Consider the following 19,948-nt stretch of genomic DNA (forward strand, 5'->3'; position numbering starts at 1 on the left):
ACATAATTTTATTTTTCTGCAATAGGGAACTTTCAGAAAAAGAACCAGTTCTGTTAGGCTACTCAGCACACTTTGTCCAGTTTCTTTCAGCCCCAAAGGCCTCCAATTTAAGAGCAAGATGAGCAACTGGAAGCCAGGAGTGACAGTGTTATTCCTTCCTCCTATTAACTGCCTGGGGGTGGGGCTGGGAGGAGTGGGGCAGGGGTAATGGTACTGTTTTTCAAAGGTCCAGTTGCTGAGCACTTGCCAACAGTTTTTCTACGAATTTATAGGACAAAGACCTGAAGGGTTGGAAAAGAAAAAGTTCTAAGGAAGAGCTTGCCAAAGAAAGATTGGCTGATAGTTTCTCAGGAACCACAGTCAGCTAAGAAAGAGGCTGGTCTCAGGAAAAATTCTGTTCCATCACAATGAGGAGGAACCAATTGGCAGACAAAATTTCCCCAAGAACCCCATGCTTGTTGGTGATGTGGAAAGTTGTTTTTATAATCCTCCAGTGAACAAGGATTACTAAACCCCGGGTTTCATCCTATTGCCAAGTATCGTTGTGGATATGAAAAAGGTATTCAGTGAGGTAGTGAGTGTACAAGTGGTGCTGGAGCCCTGGCGCACGTGGCTCAGTTTGTTGTGCATCTTCCCGTGCATCCAAAGGTTGCTGGCTCTATTCCTGGTCAGGGCACATGCCCAGGTTTCGAGCTTGATCCCCACTGGTGTGGGTGGTGCAGGGGGCAGCCCATGTTTCACTCTTATATGATGTTCTGCTCTCACATTGATGCTTCTCTTTCTCTCTCCCTCTCAAAAAGAAAGAGAGAGAGAGAGAGAGAGAGAGAGGGGGGGGGGAGAGAGAGAGAGAGAGAGAGAAAGAAAGAAAGAAAGAAAGAAAGAAAGAAAGAAAGAAAGAAAGAAAGAAAGAAAGAAAGAAAGAAAGAAAGAAGGAAAGAGAAAGAAAGAAATTAAAAAATAGTTTTAGAAAAAAGTAGTGTTGGAGTTTTAGCCAAAGAGATGCAAGAGGGCTAGAAGGCTTAATGAGGAGGTGGAGCTTGAGCTGGGCTGCAGAACTCTGATCTACAACTTTGACATAAATTCCCCCATCTTCCTTCTTTTCCACCTCAAAATATTTCTGTAACCATATTTTTTCTTTGTTATTGCAAAATTTCTTTGTATCTCCTTTCTTATAATTTGGCATACTCTCGTAAAGCAATGTTGTCCACTCCCATGGTGTTAATTACCATCCCATATATTGACAGTTCCCAAATTTCTCTCCAGTCTCAGTTCTGATCTTCTGAACATCTCTCTTTAGATAACCCACATTCTTTTTTTAAAACAATTTTTTATGTAGTCTAATGGTTCTCAAACTTGGTCACACAGTGGAATCACCTGGGATGCTCTTAGAAGTTGTGAAGCTCAGGCCATACCCCAGAACCAATTAATCAAACTCTCTGGGGGTTGGGGGCAGGCATCTGCTATTAAAGTTCCCCAGTTTTAATTTCAATGTGAATAAAATTTGGGAATCACTGATCTAGAAGGCATTGAGAATGGAAAGAAACATTATTGCAAATTACCAAGTATGAAGGAATTTTGTCTTTATTTGGTGAAAAACAGCAAAGTCAAAGTTTCTGATAAAAGTAAAAGAACAGGGCAGGAGCGGGGGTCAATGGGGGAAAAAGGAGGACATCTGTAATACTTTCAGCAATAAAGATAAATTTTAAAAAGAAGTAAAGGAACACTAAATTGGGAATCCTGAGACTTGAGTTTGAGATCTGACAGAAAGAGCAATTTTTCATCTGTGTAAGGCGAGTCCCTTAACTTCTTTATGCCAGAATAGCCTTGTGTGTAAAACTAAAATCCTCTCTACCTACTTCATAGAGTTGTTATGAAGATTATTTGAAAAAATAAACATCACAGGCTTTCATAGTTATACACTTGGAGACAAACGTAAGGTAATGTTATTTTGTATTTTAAATTTTAATTGTTTTAGTTTTATATTTTTAAATAACTTCAGATTTCCAAAAGAGTTGCAAATGGTAGAGACTTTTTATATACCCTTCAGCCATCTTCCTCAAAGGCCGAGGAAGTACAATTTCGAAAGCCAAGAATCAAGATTAATAAAATGCTATTAACTAACCTATGGACTGTATTCTAATTTCATTATCCCACTGGCGTCCTTTTTCTGGACCAGTACTCAATTTAGGATCATGAATTACATTTAGTTGTCATGGCTCCTCAGTCTCCTTCAGTCTGGGACAGTTTCTCACCTTTTCTTTCTTTCATGACCTTGACATTTTTTGAAGATACTGGTGTTATTCTGTAAATCTCCCCCTCCCCTTTTAAAATATTTTTGTTGATTGATTTCAGAGAGAGGAAGGGAGAGGGGGAGAGAGAAACATCAGCGATGAGTGTGTCATTGATCAGCTGCCTCCTGCACGCCCCCTCCTGGGGATGGAGCCTGAAACCCAGGTACGTGCCCTGACCTCAACCTGACCTGACCTCCTGGTTCATAGGTCCACGCTCAACCACTGAGCCACGAAGGCTGGCAATTTCCCCTTATTGTGGATTTGTCTCATGCTTCCCTGTGATTTAATTAAGTTTATGCATTTTTCTTCAAGAATACTACAGATGTGATTTTGTGCCCTTCTCATTGCATCATACTGAGGGGTACCTAATCCAATAATATGTTAACTTTGATCACTTGGTTAAGGTGGTGTCTGTCAAATTTCTCTCCTGTACTTACCTTTGGAACTTACAGGTATCTTCTGATGAGATCCTTTTTGATACAGGCTAATTTGAATCTAAAGGATTGGTAAAATTTTTGACAGAAATAGAGAAGTCAGGTGTAAATAAAGCACGAATAAATAGAGCCCATAAGCGAGTGTTCGGGGGTACTGGTAGGTGTGAGGGATTGGTATGAAGCGGTTCCAGATTGGCTTCAAACGATGAAGTGAGACTTGGGGATGATGCAGCCGCTGGATAAAGTCTTTAAGAAGATATTGGTGGCTCCTCGAGGTTTCCCAAGACACCTGCCCCCTGACAGGGCCACCATCGGGCTGGCACTGTACCACCTCGACTCCGAGGTTCGGGGTGTTCGTTCCAAACGACCTACGCGTTAGAAGGAAGCCCAGGTAGCCAGACCTGGAAGGAGGGCTGCGCAGCGCGCACGCGCCGGAGGAGGCGCGGGGCGGGGCCACGACGCGGGGGGCGGGGCCGCGGCGCGCAGGCGTCCTAGTGGAGGGTGCCTGCGGCTCGGGATGGAGGGTGAGTGAGTAAACAAGCCCGGGCCGGGCGGTGGGGCCGGGCCTCGGCACTTCGCCACCCGGGGCCTAAGAGAGGGAAAGGCGAAGGGGTCAGGGAATTGGGAGGAAGCCGAGGGCACACTGCCTGTCTGCCAGAGGTAGCGGGCGTCCACTCCCGGTTTCGAGGGCCGGGGGAAAGGGGGCGTCGGGGCGAGAGAGCCCCCGGCGAGGACCGCGTCTGAGGCTGGGAGGGCGGTGTGTCCGGGAGGAGGAGCGGCGGGGGCGGGCCCGGGGACGGGGAATCCCGTTGGAGGGCGGGGTGGGTCGGGTGGGCGGTCGTCCTGGCGTAGGGAGGGCGCGAGTGGGCGGTGGCACCTGCGGGGGCCCTCGGAGAGGTGGACGCCCAGGGACCCGGGGCTGTGCACTGGGAGGGCCCGACACCGGGCCTCAGCTTTGGGGGTGTTGAGGAAGGGGTGGCAGTAAAAATCGGGGCCGGGACTGGGTGAGGTGGGTGAGGTCCTAAGGTGCAAAATATAAGGGGGCGCTCACTCTCCGGGTGGAGCGGGTGCAGAAGCCTCCTTAGGTTTTGGGCTCTGGGCGCCTCTCGCCTCATCAGCCTCAGCCCCGAGAGGCTGCTTTCCAAAAATTTGGTTTCGCCCACCCCGGAATTCTCCTGGGGATCAAACGATAGAAGGGGTTAGCGCCTTGAAGCAAAAAGGTGTATTTGGGACATGCCTGTTAGGAAATGTGGGACCAACTTATTTCGGTGAAAAGTGACTACTGAGAAATTGTTTCGGGGGTGGGGAGAGCGAAGGGATGTGGAAGGATGATGTAGTGCGGCCGGTGGAATATCGAGAACCGGCTTTAATCGGTGAAATGTGGGATTGTAAATGGAGTAGCCTAGGTGTGGAGCCTCGCGCCGGAGGGGTGAGGGTAAGGAAAGGAGCCGAGGTGGGGGAGCTGCTGCGTGCGTAGGAGGACCGCATTGAAAGTGTGGTCTGTTCCTCCACGTTCGCTGCCAGGACGCCTTTGAAGAGAAAAATCCCCCGCCCGGTGCTTTTAAGTTTAGGAAACCGGCATTGAATGAAGTTTCCAGCTGGAGAAGGTGCTGAGCTTGGCTATTTTAAGCCTTGGAATCCCCGGGGCTGGGGCGGTGTGGCATTGATAAAAGAGATCACTTACTTACCTAGAAGAAAGTACGTACTTTTTTGTAAGCACAGTTATAATAGAGGAAAGGACTCTCTATAAAAATGTAATAATAATATTATTGCCAAGGTTTATGTTGAGTTGTGTGTATTACAGTGTGAATTAACTCTCCCAGGGCAGGGATGTTTGCCTGTTTTATTCACTGATATACGCTAAGAACCTAAAACAGTGTCAAGCACACAGTAGGTGCTCAGTACATATTTGTGGAATACATAAATAGTAGGCAGGTCTCTGAGGCTGGCTGTTGGAGATCTGGATCCTAATTCTGCTACTAACTGGCAGAGTCTACTTGTAGTCCAATCATGGATCTTGATGCCAAGACACAGCTTTAAAACCGTCTGAGGTTGACATGGCTTCTTCATTGTGTTATTTGAATTCTCTTTGAAACAGCACTAGAATAAGCGGCCTAGAATTAAAAAATGAAATTTTACTCCCAAGACCACTTTTGTGAGAAGGGAAAAGGGGAGAAAATGTAGTCGGACTTGATTCTCTTATCTTGCCTCTGGATTAGCATGCCTTTAAAAAACTATTTAAAAAATTAATTTTGCCTATTTAATTTTTTGAGATCTGAAATCTGGCTTCCTTAGTCCTCTGGGTAACAGTTTTTGTCCTTGATTAAACATGTAACAATTAATTTAATTAAGTAGTGTATCTTTTTCCTGTCTTGGACTAAGTTTTAAAAGTTTCTACCTTGTAAACTAGCAACTTACCCAACAAAGTTTGAGGCAGCAATACTAAAAACACATTACATTTCTACATAGAGTAGTTCAAACTAAAGAGAAAAAAGGCATGTGGAGAAAGGTGAAGAGAATTATATCATTTATGTTAGGATTGAGGGGGAGGATTTAAAAAGGAAAAATTGCTCTTAGGGAATACCTCCATTCTAGAAAGTCCCAGCTTTTGTTCTTTTTAAATTTGTTCAAATTGTGTTCTGGGCTCTTTCCCACCTCTTTAGTCCACCAGCTTGTCAGTTGGGACTTTAGTGCTCCAAATCCTAAAGTCAAGAACAACTTAATGGGTAGTTGAAGTTAAGTGCCTCTGGTGTGTTGTGTTCTCTGACACACTTGCCCTAATACTTTGATTCAAAATGGAATAACTAAAAAGTCTTGTTTTTATTGAATGATAATGAGCAGTCACTAAGTATTAAACTTTGTGATAGTGTAGTACAGAATCAGCCAAGAGAGGGCTGATTCTGTTAGGAGATTACTTGGAACTATTCTAAACCATTGTTGTATATCCTAAGAGCCAGCGTTTTCCTTTGGGTCTCATAAAAATCAATCCTGCATTGATTTTTATCACCATTGTCTCCAGTGCAAATGACCTTATTCTCTTAATAAAGCAACACTAGAAAATATTAGTGCTATAATTTTATTTTAAATAAAAATTCAGGATCACAGCTTCCTGTTAGTAAGGTTTTTTTCTATGTGTATCGTGCCCAGAACCTCAAACTAATAACAAATACAAATATCTTGGAGAAGTGGGAGAGTATAAATTAAAGATGTATTTAGTAGATCTTACTTGAAGGATCTATCCTTATATATATATATACCTAGCCATAGAGTTGATTTTACCAGGAACGTTGATGAAATTGGTGATCACCAGAATGACTCATTGTGTGTTACTAGAGCTATTTGAAGAGGTAGGTTCACCGCTACTGTTTATGTTTCAACTCTACAATAAACTGAAAAGGAAAGAATAAGGTGGAAAAATTTTAAATTTACAGGGATATTCACCCAGGCATTACTTAACAAAAATTATTTGTTATAAAAGAGAAAGTAGTAAAGACATTGAACTTGCCCCTAAGACAAGCTTCTGTAAAGGGACACCTTTATATGGATGAAAGAATTTCATAGTTTGGAACTTTTATATTCTGATCTCAGTTTCTCTGAGTTTAAGAATATTGTTCCTTAAATGTTTTGTCTCCAAACATTTCAGAACGTTTTCCTATTTCCAACTAGTGACAAACTACATTCTAGTTTTAGCCTTTGAAGCAAATTGAGATTCAATTTTCTGGGGAAGGATTTCCAAATTTTTATAGCTTTCTTTTCCTGTAGAGACTTGACTTATAAATAAGGTAGTTATTATTTCCAATTATCAATTTTTTAAAAAACAAACTTTTCTTAGAACAGTTCTAGATTTACAAAAAAATTGTAAAGATATTACAGGGAGTTCCCATATACCCTACATCCAGTTTCCCCTATTATTAACATCTTACAGTAGTATACATGTAACATTTTTTTACAATTAATGAACCAATATTTATCATTCTACTATTCATTCTGAAGTCACTCAGTGGTTTTTTTAAAAGGTGAAATTGGCTATTGTTTTTAATAGTAAATCTCTAGAAAATACTGGATTGATCTGCCATCAAGAAAGACTTATTTTTTCTTTAATCAGCATTATTGAGGTAAGATTTATATACAGTAAATTAATCATTTATGTATATAGCTCTCCAGGTTTTCACAAAAGTACATAGTCAAATGACCATCATCACAACCAAGGTATAAAACATTTATATCATTCCCAAAAAGTGCCTTTATGTTCCTTTCTTTTTATTGCTTTCTGCAGCCCCAGCCCCTGACAATCACTGTCACTGCAGATTTGCCCTTTCTAGAATTATACTACTAGAATGTCATGTATTTGGAATCATATAGTATGCCATTTTTTTTGGTTTGATTTCTTTCACTTAGCATAATGCTTTTGAGATGTGTTGTACATGTATAGGAACTGTTCATTCCTTTTTATTGCTGAGTTGTAGTCCATTGTATATATATACTGTATCCATTTGCAAATCCATAAATATTTTCCTTGTTTCCACTTTTTGGCCATTATGAATAAAGATGCTATGAACATTTGTGTACAGAATTTTGTGGGGACATATATTTTTATTTCTCTTGGATAATTAGAAACTGTATGTCAGGTTATATAGTAAGTATATATTTAACTTTACTTTTTAAAAAACTGGCCAACTGGCTGGTGTGGCTCAGTGGTTAGAGCGTCAGCCCACACACCGAAGGGTCTCTAGTTCCATTCCCGGTCAGGATACCTAGGCTGCAGGTTTGGTCCCCAGCCCAGTCTGACGAGTGCGGGAGGCATCCAGTTCCAATTGATGTGTCTTTCTCACATCGATGTTTCTCTCTCTCCTCCCTCCCTCCCCCTCCCCTCCCCCTTTCCCCTCCCCCCTCCCCCCTCCCCCCTCCCCCCTCCCCTCTCCCCTCCCCTTCCCCCTCTCCCCTTCCCCCTTCCCTTCTGCCTCTCCCTCTCCTTCTCCCTCTAAAAATCAATGGAAAAAATATCCTTAAAAAGCGGGCCAACTCTTTTCTAAAGTAGCTGTACCATTTTGCATTTCCACCATCAGTGTATGAGGATTCCATTTTGCTCCACATCCTCACCAACAATTGATATTATCAATCCTTTTAATTTTAGTGGGTTGTAATAGTACACATCCTTGTGGTTTTGATTTCCATTTCCCTAATGACTAATAGTATTGAGCATCTTTTTGTGTGCTGTTTTGCCATTTCTATATCTTTTTTGGTGAAGCATCTGTTCAGGTTTGTTTTTTTTTTGCCATTTTTATTGGGTGGTTTATCTTACTGAGTTTTGGAGTTATTTATATAAAGATGTTTTTAAACTTCTTGGCCAAAACATCATGTTTTGAAGTTTATTTTCAATGTGTAAGGGAACTAAGTGAACATAATGAAAAGCTCTTAAGTAATAGCTTAGTACTTAACTGAAATATAAATGCTGTTTTGCATGTCTAAGAACTAAAGAACAGATCTAGTAGAAATATAAAGTATTTTTTATGTGCCATTTCCATTGCCCAAGGTGAATGAACCCATCTCTCCAAATCTGCTCTCTTGAATGCTGAGTGTTTTGTTTGTTTGTGCTTTTTTAAAAAAAATATTTGAAGTGATAGTTGTTGGTTAGTGTCCAGGTGCTTTGAGAACCAATCTTATGACTGTGTTTCAGGTGTTTATTTTAATCATACCTATTTGTTTAAAATAGTATGTCTCAACCTCCTCATACACTCTGTGGGGACTTACTAACTGCCAAATAAACTTTTAGAGACGTTTAAGTCCCATTAAAAAGCAAAGCAAAATAAATATTGCCTCATGGTCACATGAAATTCAAATAGTATTTTTATTGTAAAAGGAGGAAATGTGGCTTATTTTACATCATAATTGGTTAAAACAGTGGCATCTTCATGTATATGTGTATGCTGTCAACTCTTGACAGGCTGTGGGAGATCACATTTTCAGTTATAACTCCTTTCCTTTTTTAAAAAAAAATAGTTTACTTTTCTGTATTCACCATTAGATCGTAAGCTCACTGACTTTTAAAAAAATTTTTTTAAAAATATATCTCTATTGATTTCAGAGAGAGGAAGGGAGAGGGAGAGGAAGAGATAGAAACATCAATGATGAGAAAGTTGTCATTGATCAGCTGCCTCCTGCATGCCCCGACTGGGGACCGAGCCTGCAACCAGGCATGTGCCCTCACCGGGAATCAAACTACGATCTCCTGGATCCTAGGTTGATGCTCAATTGCTGAGCCACGCCCCACCAGGCTCCTTTTGTTTAATCCTTGATATTTTTTCCATTGATTTTTCAGAGAGTGAAAGGGAGGGGAAGAGGGAAAGAGAAGGAGAGAAAGAGAGAGAGAGAGAGAGAGGAGAGAGGGAAATATCAGTGTGAAAGAGACACATTGATTAGTTGGCTCCCAACTGGGGCGGGGGTTGAAGGCAACCCAGGAATCCAACCTGAGACCCTTTCCGTGTGCAGGCGGATGCTCTAACTCCTGAGCCACGTAGGCCAGGGCGTACGTAACTCCTTTCTTTAATAAAAATATTTATATTTTTCTGTGGCCATCTCCTCTAAGAAATCTACACACACACACACACACACACACACACACACACACACACACACACACACAAACACACCCTAGCAGCTGTGGATTATGTTCTTTTCCATTACTTGATCTCCAGTTGTAAATGGATGCAGCAAACTGCCCTAAGCTTACTATTTCAAAAAGGGAAATGAGTTCCAAAAAGAATGGGAAAAGGATTGCAATTAAAACCCATTTTTTAAGGAGGTTATGGTGACCCACTAAATTGTGGTCTAACACTTGGCTCATTTGCTCATTTGCGTCTCAGTAAGAGTAATCTAAGATTTCTTAGGGAGGCAGTTTTGTCTTACATTTGAACCATTTTTTCATTTTCTGGAGTATATTCATCTTGTTCGGTAGAAAGTATATGAACTTAATGTTACTGTGTGATGTATAATTTTATCAGTCAAAAAGAGTCCCTCTTTTGGCCCCATTCGATAGAGGAATGAGAAGATATGAGAGATGTAGGAGGAAGAGAGGTGGGACAATTTGTAGGAAAGAAATTCAGGTCAGTTTAGGTTTTTTTATATATCATCGTTTTAGCGCTCTGGGATTCAGATTCCTAGATGCTGTTGTTTTGTTCCCTTCGTCCAGAGAGAGAATGTTTAACTCACAGGGAATTCTGTTCTTAAGAGCTTGATTCACCTGATTGAGTTTTAGTAAACACAGTGAATCTGCCTGTGTTTTGCTATTTCTTCCTTTATTTCTCCTCTAAATTTCTAATAGCAGTGTACCAATCTATTTGGTTCATCAAATGAAACCAAGTCCATGTGCATGAGATAACAATCATGATCGGATTGTGGCATGTGTGACAGTGGGTTCAGTTTGGCTGTTTTCTTGTCTGTGCTGTCAATTCTTACGGGGAAAAGCAGGTAATTTTATTTTATTTATATTTATTTATTTTTAAACATATCTTTATTGATTTCAGAGAGAGGAAGGGAGAGGGAGAGAGAGAGATAGAAACATCAGTGATGAGAGAGTCATTGATCAGCAGCATCCTGCAACCCAGGCATGTGCCCTGACTGGGAATTGAACCCCGATCTCCTGGATCCTGGGTCGACGCTCAACTGCTGAGCCACGCCCAGCTGGGCAGTACTTTTAAAATGATTGGTTAGAAATAAAAAAAATAAGGCCTGAAACTTTAGTTTCTGTTTCGAATTTGGACTCTTCATAGTTCCTTGTAATGTATTCAGAAATTTAAAATATTAGGTGAAATGAATTGAACTAGTTCTCTAGGAAACCTAAGTAATTAATATAGAGTAAAGACATAATCCTGTAGATTTTATTGAATTTTTACATGCATGTAGTATTTGTTCTTTCTCTAAAATAATTGATAGGTCTGCAGGCTGAGCCTAGAAATTGGTTCAGAAAAGCAAAATAGCAAACTGTAGTTGTGAGAATATATTTGTACACATGACTGGAAGGATAGGATTTAATAAAATAGAGGACTCTCCCCAATGACATCATGTATTATTGGGACCTGCCTTACATGCAGAAATAGTGGTAGCAGAGACCGCAAACTCTTCATAGTTACGGGGGAGCATTCTACAGAGGGTACTGGGGTCTGACTGTGCTTCACTGACTTAAACACTGCTGTCTATTCTCTTTCAAAAAGCTGAGTATTTGTTTTGCTTTTATGTCTTACCCTTCCTCTGAAGAACAGAAGGCACATTGTAAAACCTGACACATCCCTTTCCATTCTATGAGGTAAGTAGAGTATTTTATAATAAGTACTTCTTTAAAACCGTGACTTTTAATTTAAACACCAAAAAAAAGTTATTTGCAGTGTTATATATTTCTATATGTCTTGCTGTTGACTTGGAGATGAAATCATGCTGTTGTCATATCCACCCTTTACTACTAAGGGTGTGGTAGATTTAGACAATTTGGCAGGTACAGTTTTATAGTGTGGATCTTTCCATGAACCTCTTTGATATTAACTTGATTCTTGCTGACCATTTCTCTTAATCAAGGTAGTGAATAGGCTTCAAAGTTTCAAAGTTCCTAAATATCTGTGAGAGAACTTCTTGAGCGCTAAGTTAAAAACGAGGTACAGAGGAGGATCCAGGCTAAGTTTTTTGTTGAACTCATAGATTTGCGTTCTTTAAGTGTATGTTTTTATAAATAAATATATAATGGGAATGAAAGTATAACTGACCATATTTGAGTTTGAGGAATGCTTCATTTCCAGGCAGTAAAATGCTATTTCTCATCCCCACCTTTCTTAGATTACAGCAAAATGGATATACCAAATCCCCCAACTTCCAAATGTATCACTTACTGGAAAAGGAAAGTTAAGTCTGAATACATGAGACTTCGACAACTTAAACGACTTCAGGCAAATATGGGTGCAAAGGTAAAAAATAATTTCCAAAGATTCTGTATTTTAATGTATTGATCCAATGTGGAGGGGTTGAATTTTTTTTTAACTCTTCTCTTGAAATCCTAACAACTTTTTTCTTGGCTTTGTTAGGCTCTGTATGTAGCAAATTTTGCAAAGGTTCAAGAAAAAACCCAGATCCTCAATGAAGAATGGAAGAAGCTTCGTGTTCAACCTGTTCAGTTGATGAAGCCTGTGAGTGGGCACCCTTTTCTCAAAAAGGTACTTCCGGTGTCTAAGCTCCAGCCTCCCTTTCTTCCTTGGACTTGTATTTGTGATTAGAAAATAAATAAGAAGGAAGTGCAGGGTAGAAGGGGTCAATGGGGGGGAAAAAGGGACATCTGTAATTCTTTCTATAATAAAGATAAACTTAAAAAAATAATAAAAAAGAAAAAAATCTTTAAAAAAGTAAGGATGATGGATACAGTTGTTATAGTCAACTTTGAATAGGATGGTAAATCTGTAGCTTAAAGAAGAACCTTTTTGCCTGTTGTACTCCTCAGTTAATGAGCATAATCATGAGTTTTTCATAGAATAAGACATTTGCTATCTATTTTCCTGGATTCTGTGTCTAGGCTACAAAGTAACCTTTTTTTGTGCCTTGTTTGGCACCTTCAGCACTTTGATATTGGAAAAAAGAATGCCTCGGGTAATGGACAGGAGTATCTTGATCAAAGGGATGTCCCTTATTGTAAGTTTGCGAATCATGCTAGCTTCTTGAAGAGATAATGCTTTTAAGATATAATAAGCAGGTAATGTATTGAGAGTAATTTTGTTTCCCAAAGCAGAATATGACTGTAATTTCTTTTGCTTGCCCCGTACCGTCCCCATCACCTGTGCAGCTAAGTTGATGTCTGCTGTCTTAAAGTTTAGGTCTTCAGGAAAACTTCATCTTCCTCCTCATCTCTTAGGACTTTCAGAGGCCCTTTGCTGTTGTCTCAAGCCCAAGGAGACCAACAGTTTTAGACTGAAATAAACATCAAGTGTGGGATTTGAAATATACATCATTGAGTGTGGGAGGCAGTGTGCTGGATGTGGGGAATTAAGAGAGAGTTTCTGCTTTCCACAGGTTTACGGTATAGTGGTTCCTTTTAGGAGCTGTTACAAAACCCTCAGCCTATTCATTTGAAAGAATTAGAAGGCTACTGGAATCATTTTGGAAGGAAACTCCAATTCTTTCTTAGCTTGTGTGCTTGCCTTACCCTCTCCATTTCATTGTTTATATTTCAGTGTACCATTGACAGCATTTTCCCAGGATTTGCAAGCCAACATATGTTAATGAGGTCTCTGAATACAGTTGCATTGGTTCCCATTATGTATTCCTGGTCCCCTCTCCAGCAGAACTTTATGGTATGTATTGAAAGCACTATGGTAATTGTTTAAATTCTATGATTTTCTTACGTTGACATGCTGGCACTCCTCTTAAGGTAAATATTGTCAGAACAAAGCTTGGACATGCAGGACAGAATGCTTTTGTAATTTATGTACTCTAAAAAGTATATTGTGCCCAGCCGGCATTGCTCATCGCTTCAGCATCCTCCTAGGATCCAGGAGATCAAGGTTCAGTTCTCGGTCACTGCACATCCCCAGGTTTCTGGCTCGATCCCTAGTACGGGGTGTGCAGGAGGCAGCCAGTCAATGACTCTCATCATTGATGTTTCTCTCTTTCTCTCTCCCTCTCACTTCCTCTCTCTGAAATCAATAAAGATATATTTAAATTTTTTAAAAAGTGTATTGTGCCCTGACCTTTTTGGCTCAGTGGTGAGAGCATCAGCCCGTGCACCAAAGGGTCGTGGGTTTGACTCCAGGTACCTGGGTTGCCGGTTCCATCCTCCGCCCTGGTTGGGGTGCGTGTGAGAGGCAGCCAATTGATGTGTCTCTCTCACATTGATGTATCTCTCTGTTTCTCTCTCTCTGTTTCTATCTCTCTCCCCCTTCCCTCCCTCTCTTCCATTCTAAGTATCAATGGAAAAAATATCTTCTGGTGAGGATTAACAAAAAAAAACCACACACAGAAAAAGTATATTGCAAGTTGTTCTAACTTGTTAGATGTTGTGCTCTCCAAAGTGTACTTTTGCGTCGATGATTGTTCTTTTTTTTTAATGAATGAGACTGGACAAGACTCCAGTTTTCCCTTACTACCGTGGCCCAATTTTATAACATTATGTGCAGTTAAATGCAGTCTAAATCAGACAGTTGAGGCTTAAGCAGGTTGACAACTCCCTGCTGATGGCTCAATCCTTTCTGAATCCCCTCAAGGCAAGATGCTATGAAAGCAACTGAGATAAATGAGGTGCACAGGGATCCACAATCCTTTCATCTGGGCCCTTAAGCTGACTCCTACTAGGATTATTTGTGGTCCTGATAATCAGCCCTCTCTAAATACTGCCATTGCTTATCATCTGCCTGGTGACAGATAACAATTCCGCTGACTGAAATAGGATATAGGTTTACAGAAGGGAATCCTCTCTTAGAATAAAGCTTCAGAGCAATTTTACTATGATACTTGAGGATTTTTTTTCTTTTTATTGATAGTTGAGGATTTAGGAATGACTGTGTTTTCTGTTGAACCAAAAAAAGAAAAAATCCATTAGTATTGCTTATTGACAGAAAATATTTGTAGTTCATACTGCGATTGCCAGGTTCCCATTGAGTGCGATTGACATGAGTTATGATCATATTTTTTATTATTTTTTATTAGTGTGTATAATAGAATATCCAAAAATTTTATGGTTGCCCAATTTCTGTTATAAATATTCTAGTAATATTGCAGATTATATTTTTGGAAGCCTTCCTTCTCATTTAATCTCTCTTTATGTACGAGAATTAAAATTGAAGACTTTTTAGACTGTTGTTTAGGTGATATTTATTCCTATTTCACAATGATATTTTAGTGAATAAAATGAGATAATAGACGGTGGAATCCCTGTGAAAAATAAATGTACTATCAAGTTTTAGGTGCTAGTGGAAGTATCATGCTAAACATTTGGTAGTTAATATCCTCACATAGCTAAACTGACTTTTTTTCTTCTTCTAAAAATAGCGTTGCCCTCTTACATTTGAGGTTTTGTTGGCAAAACAAAATAGCCAGTTTTTAAATTGCAGGCAGCTGTGACCAAAGTCATTTTCAGGAGATTCAAGCAGCAAAACAGGCTCAGCAAATATTTCATTAAACAGAAAGGAGGAGATGCATAGTGGATTCATGGAACAAATCACATCTGGTTTGATTTCAGGTAGAAGATGAGACAGTTTTGTGCAATATTCCCTACATGGGAGATGAGGTAAAAGAAGAAGATGAGACTTTCATTGAAGAGCTGATCAATAACTACGATGGGAAAGTGCATGGCGAAGAAGGTAGTGGTGCTGGGTCTTTGGGAGAAGGCTTTGTTAGAATGGTGCTTCTTCTTTGGTCCATCATCATCTTCCTCTTACCTGCTCCCTCATGGTGAACACACTGAAGAATATTTCAGTGTAATCATGTGGCTGAAAGTAGAAATCTTATATTAAAAATTTCCAGTTAAATTTTTAAAGGAGTTGAGACATAAAAGGATCATATAGTAATCAGTGATGGGAGAGAAAGTTCAGTGTACAAATAAATTTGATTTTAGAAATTTTTCGTAAATCTATCCAAGGCCATTTTTTCTTAATTTCCCTTTCTCTGAGAATGACAGTGAGCATAACCTCTGTTTTATGACTTTGATCCAGATATCCCCTGGATCTCTCAAAAGTTGGTTATAATATCCTGACTTTCCTAAAAAAAAAAGTCATTTGGATTTAGTTGTAGTTTTAGAAAAGACTGTTAGTGTGTAAGAAGTGGGAAGATGGGGAGATACTCCCCATGGATTTGCAAACCAATAAGGTCACCTGCTCTTTTGACAATTGTGGCTACTGTTATGAGGCTGTTGAAATGCATTTATCCACTACGCCCCCTAGTGTTCAAAGACTTTCTCCTAAGGTATGGTATAACCCCATATAGTATGATTTTAGGAAAAAATGCTATGTTTTTATTCAAAGAAGTCACTACTGACCAGTTAGCAGCAAAACCAAGTACATTTTCATTTTATCATTCTTTTTCTGTCCCATTTGTATTGTTTTCACATTTATGTGAGATTTTGGACCATAAATACAGGTTGACCTGTGACTGTGGAAGTGAAGTACCCCAGTAAGAATAAAGCCTATAACTAAATTTCCCACTCTAGTTAGCTGAACTGTTGCAGTTGTAAGAGCCAGTCAAATTATTGTAATGCCCTGGTTGTCCATATAAAAATGTATACATGTTATCTAATGGACTAATGGAATATGAAACAACCACTGGTCATCCATTTAATCCTTATGTTTCAGAGATGATCCCTGGATCTGTCCTGATTAGCGATGCTGTTTTCCTGGAGTTGGTAGATGCCTTGAATCAATACTCAGATGAGGAAGAAGAAGGGCACAATGACACCTCAGATGGAAAGCAGGATGACAGCAAAGAAGATCTGCCAGTAACAAGAAAGAGAAAACGACATTCTATTGAAGGTAAAGAGCACTACTTCCTTATTCTACTTTGAAAGTAACAAGGAGAGCCCTAGCCTGTTTGGCTCAGTGGTTAGAGCGTTGGCCCAAGGACTGAAGGGTCCCAGGTTCAGTTCTGGCCAAGGGCATGTACCTCAGTTGCAAGCGTGATCCCCGACCCTGGTCAGGGCGCATGTGGGAGGCAACCAATCGATGTGTCTCTTCATATGGTTTCTCTCTCTCTCCCTTCTACTCTCTCTGGAAAGCAATGGAAAAAATATTCTTGGGTGAGGATTTGAAGAAAAAAAGTGACAAGGAGACGCCTTGACCAAGTAGCTACCTCAGTTGTAGTTAGAGTGTCATTCCAATATGCCAAGGTTATAGATTCGATCTTCAGTCAGGGCACATATAAGAATCAGCCAGTGAATGCATAAGTAACTGGATCAACAAATCAATGTCTGTCTCTCTCCTCGCCCTTCCTCTCTTTCTCTCTAAGATCAATAACTAAACTAAAATAAAAGTAACAGGGAGAGGGAAGAAGCAAAAACAGAAAGCTTGACTGTTTATTGAAGGCTGTTGTTGCTTGTCATTGATTCACTAAAAGGGAAAAAGAATCATTGACTGATAGCTTAAGATAGCTGTGACCTAGCTGAGAAGAAAGTAGAACTTAGAGAATAATTATAATTCACTTCTAATTAGAAAAGTGGTAAATTTGAAAAACATGGAAAGTTATAAACAACAAAATAAAATGACCTTATAATCCTGCTGCCTAGGAATAACCAGCATTAATATTTCCTCTTAGACCTAAAAAATGTAACATATATATAACTAATACAACGTTATATGTCAAATATATCTCAATTTTTAAAAGTACATATGTGAATCAACCTATTTTATATGTTATATGAAATTGGGATCATGCCACATGTGTGTGTGTACACATATATATAATTTTTTATCCTTTTTATTTAATCTTATATCATGAACATTTTCCCATGTTGTTAATATTTAGCTATTTAATGTTTAATTATATTCTACATTATTTAATTATACTATATGTCCAGGGACATAATGTGTCTTTTGTTATACCAAAGTTATGTCAGACTTGTTCTTCAGCAAATAGGATTCTTCTGTATTCAGGTCTCTCTGTGAAAACTCTGGTTTTTACCTCCAGGTTCTATCTTGGGCAGTGAATTTTGTTGTTAATATGTAGATGGCTCTGATTTCCTTATTAACTGGTAGCCTATTAGATAAGTCCAGGTAGCCTTGACCTTCTTACATTCCTAGAGAGCCAATGGTTAGGTTAACAAAGCAGCTCTAATCAAAATGATGTGATGAAAGGAAAAATGATCAGACAGCTTTGTTTTCATACTCTGATTATAGATAGCACTCAGGAGCTTTTTGTCTTTTCTAATCCAGGCAACAAAAAGAGTTCCAAGAAACAGTTCCCAAATGACATGATCTTCAGTGCAATCGCCTCGATGTTCCCTGAGAATGGAGTCCCAGATGACATGAAGGAGAGGTAGGGGAAGCTGTCCCTCTCAGGCCATGTAGAGTGATTGGGCAAAATTTTTATTCAAGCCTATATTTGGTTAATAAAAAGCCTTGTTTATGGTAAGTGCATAAGATTTGCCCACTCTTCTGATTATTAAGGATCATTGTTTGCTGGCTTTTGAGTAAGTCTGGGCAGAGAACTTTTATAATTCTGCCATTTTTCTGGAGAGTTACTCCAGTATCATACTTACCAAATCTTTCCTTCCCCTTACTTTCAGTCATATCCCCAGCCCAGCATAATTACATTTGGTGTACCAACTTAGTTATACACCATTCCATCATAAACAAAACTCATAAAAACTCCCATCCTCGCCTGGCCGACTATACCTGGATGACTCTCAGTACTCAATCTGTATTTTCTCAGTGAAGACATTCCCTTGGAAGGATCTCTTTATCTCTTTTTTCTTAAATAGGTATCGAGAGCTAACAGAGATGTCAGACCCCAATGCACTTCCTCCTCAGTGCACACCCAACATCGATGGCCCCAATGCCAAGTCAGTGCAGCGGGAGCAATCTCTGCACTCCTTTCACACACTTTTTTGCCGGCGCTGCTTTAAATACGACTGCTTCCTTCACCGTGAGTGGGGCTACTCTGAAATGCTCTCTTATTTTCCATTCCCAGCCACCATTTCCTTCTCTTTGTTTTAGTTTATCATATAGAGTTCCCAGCTTCCAATCTGATGGTGGTTTTACAAAGGACCAATCAGTTTTCACTTGTTTAGTTATAGTGCAACATGCTTTGAGAATAACTAGCAACATAATTGTTTTTCAGTACCTCCTAGCTTTGAAAGGATTGTGGTGATATCAGAAATGATTAAATTTTGTTCCCTTTGATGGTAACTACTTATATCCAGATTCTCCTACACTAGCTCCCTAATTCAGTTTTGTTCCTCCCCATCCTGTCAAGTGGATGAATCATTGGAAACAGGACAGTGTTGTGTTTTCCAGCTTTTCATGCTACTCCCAATGTATATAAACGCAAGAACAAAGAAATCAAGATTGAACCAGAACCATGTGGCACAGACTGCTTCCTTTTGCTGGTACGTTCTTAAGCTGTTCTACCATTGTTAACTTTGTTGAAAATTGAGCAGGAAATGGTCCTTGGGCTTTCTGCCCCTGGGAACACAAACCAAGTGAGACAGTACATAGCACTTGGGGGTCATAAAGTGCAAATAAAACATCACTTCTGCTCTTAAGGAGCTCCTACCTACTGAGGCAGTAGGACTGTGAAGTTAGTCTTATGGAGTGAGGTTTGAAGAGAATTGATGGCTTCCCTGCCTTAAATATCATCTATTCACATTTCAGAGTCTGAAACTAAATTGTTTAAATTGAGCTGTGTGTGTATGTTTAACTTACAGGAATGTATATGCACAGGTTTTCTTTTATTACCTTTTAGAAATCAGTACATATTCAAATGCTGGACTGTTTCCCAAACTTTTTATTAAGGAAAATTTTAGTCATTCAAAAAAATTGAAAGATACCTATTTCCTCAATTTAATAACATCCCCCCCCCCATATTTGCTTTATTCCTGTATTTGTGTGTATGTATCTTTTGCTGAGCCATTTGAAAATAAGTTACAGATATTGTGATGCCTGTTTGCTGAGTATTTCAACATGCATCCCCTAAAAATAAAGACATTCTCTTACATATTGCAGCTAAGAAAGTTAACAAGAATTTCATAATATCATCTATTCATTCCATATTCAGATTTTTTTTTAGTGGTACCAAAAATAGCTAGTTGTGTTTTTTCCCCCAAACCAAGATCATGTAGTCATGCATGTCTTTTCAGTCTCTTCTAATCTCAAATAATCACACCACTTTTTTTTCTTTTAAAAGTTCAGGCTGGTTGTCTTGTGGGGTGGCCCATATTCTGGACTTGTCTGTTGTTTCCTCCTGGTGTCATTTAACTTTTTACTCTATCCCCTATTTCCCATAAGCTAGAATTAGCTCTGGAGGCTTAATTATACTTAGGTTAAAAAAATTTTTTTAATTTATTGATCTTAGAGCGAGAGAGAAGAAGGGGAGGGGAGAGAAAAAGAAACATCGATTTGTTGTTTCACTTATTTATGCATTCATTTGTTGCTTCTTGTATGTGCCCTGACTGGGGATTGAACCCACAACGTTGGTGTATCAGGACGATGCTCTAACCAACTGAACTACCTGGCCAGGGCTATGTTAAACATTTTGAATAAGAGTGTA

The 19,948-nt window shown here is 39.4% G+C and overlaps 1 protein-coding gene across 4 annotated transcripts in view; it reads left to right on the top strand.

Annotated features, from left to right (window-relative positions):
- Nucleotides 1-3,208: 3,208 nt before the first annotated feature.
- Nucleotides 3,209-19,948, top strand: part of EZH1 (enhancer of zeste 1 polycomb repressive complex 2 subunit) — a 29,160-nt gene continuing 12,420 nt past the window's right edge. For 2 of the 4 annotated variants that reach the window (XM_016202166.2, XM_016202167.2), the window contains exons 1-9: nucleotides 10,284-11,027; nucleotides 11,549-11,676; nucleotides 11,794-11,895; nucleotides 12,931-13,050; nucleotides 14,934-15,054; nucleotides 16,042-16,218; nucleotides 17,614-17,716; nucleotides 18,162-18,325; nucleotides 18,697-18,788. In XM_016202166.2, coding sequence (XP_016057652.2) covers nucleotides 11,560-11,676; nucleotides 11,794-11,895; nucleotides 12,931-13,050; nucleotides 14,934-15,054; nucleotides 16,042-16,218; nucleotides 17,614-17,716; nucleotides 18,162-18,325; nucleotides 18,697-18,788 — 996 coding nt within the window. In that variant the 5' untranslated portion in view covers nucleotides 10,284-11,027; nucleotides 11,549-11,559. Of the gene's footprint in view, nucleotides 3,250-10,283; nucleotides 11,028-11,548; nucleotides 11,677-11,793; nucleotides 11,923-12,930; nucleotides 13,051-14,933; nucleotides 15,055-16,041; nucleotides 16,219-17,613; nucleotides 17,717-18,161; nucleotides 18,326-18,696; nucleotides 18,789-19,948 lie in introns of those variants that run through there. The other 2 variants (XM_087826097.1, XM_016202165.2) reach the window with 2 other exon arrangements.

The sequence above is a fragment of the Miniopterus natalensis genome, chromosome 17 (genome assembly GCF_054644295.1).
Source record: "Miniopterus natalensis isolate mMinNat1 chromosome 17, mMinNat1.hap1, whole genome shotgun sequence".
Classification (NCBI taxonomy): domain Eukaryota; kingdom Metazoa; phylum Chordata; class Mammalia; order Chiroptera; family Miniopteridae; genus Miniopterus; species Miniopterus natalensis.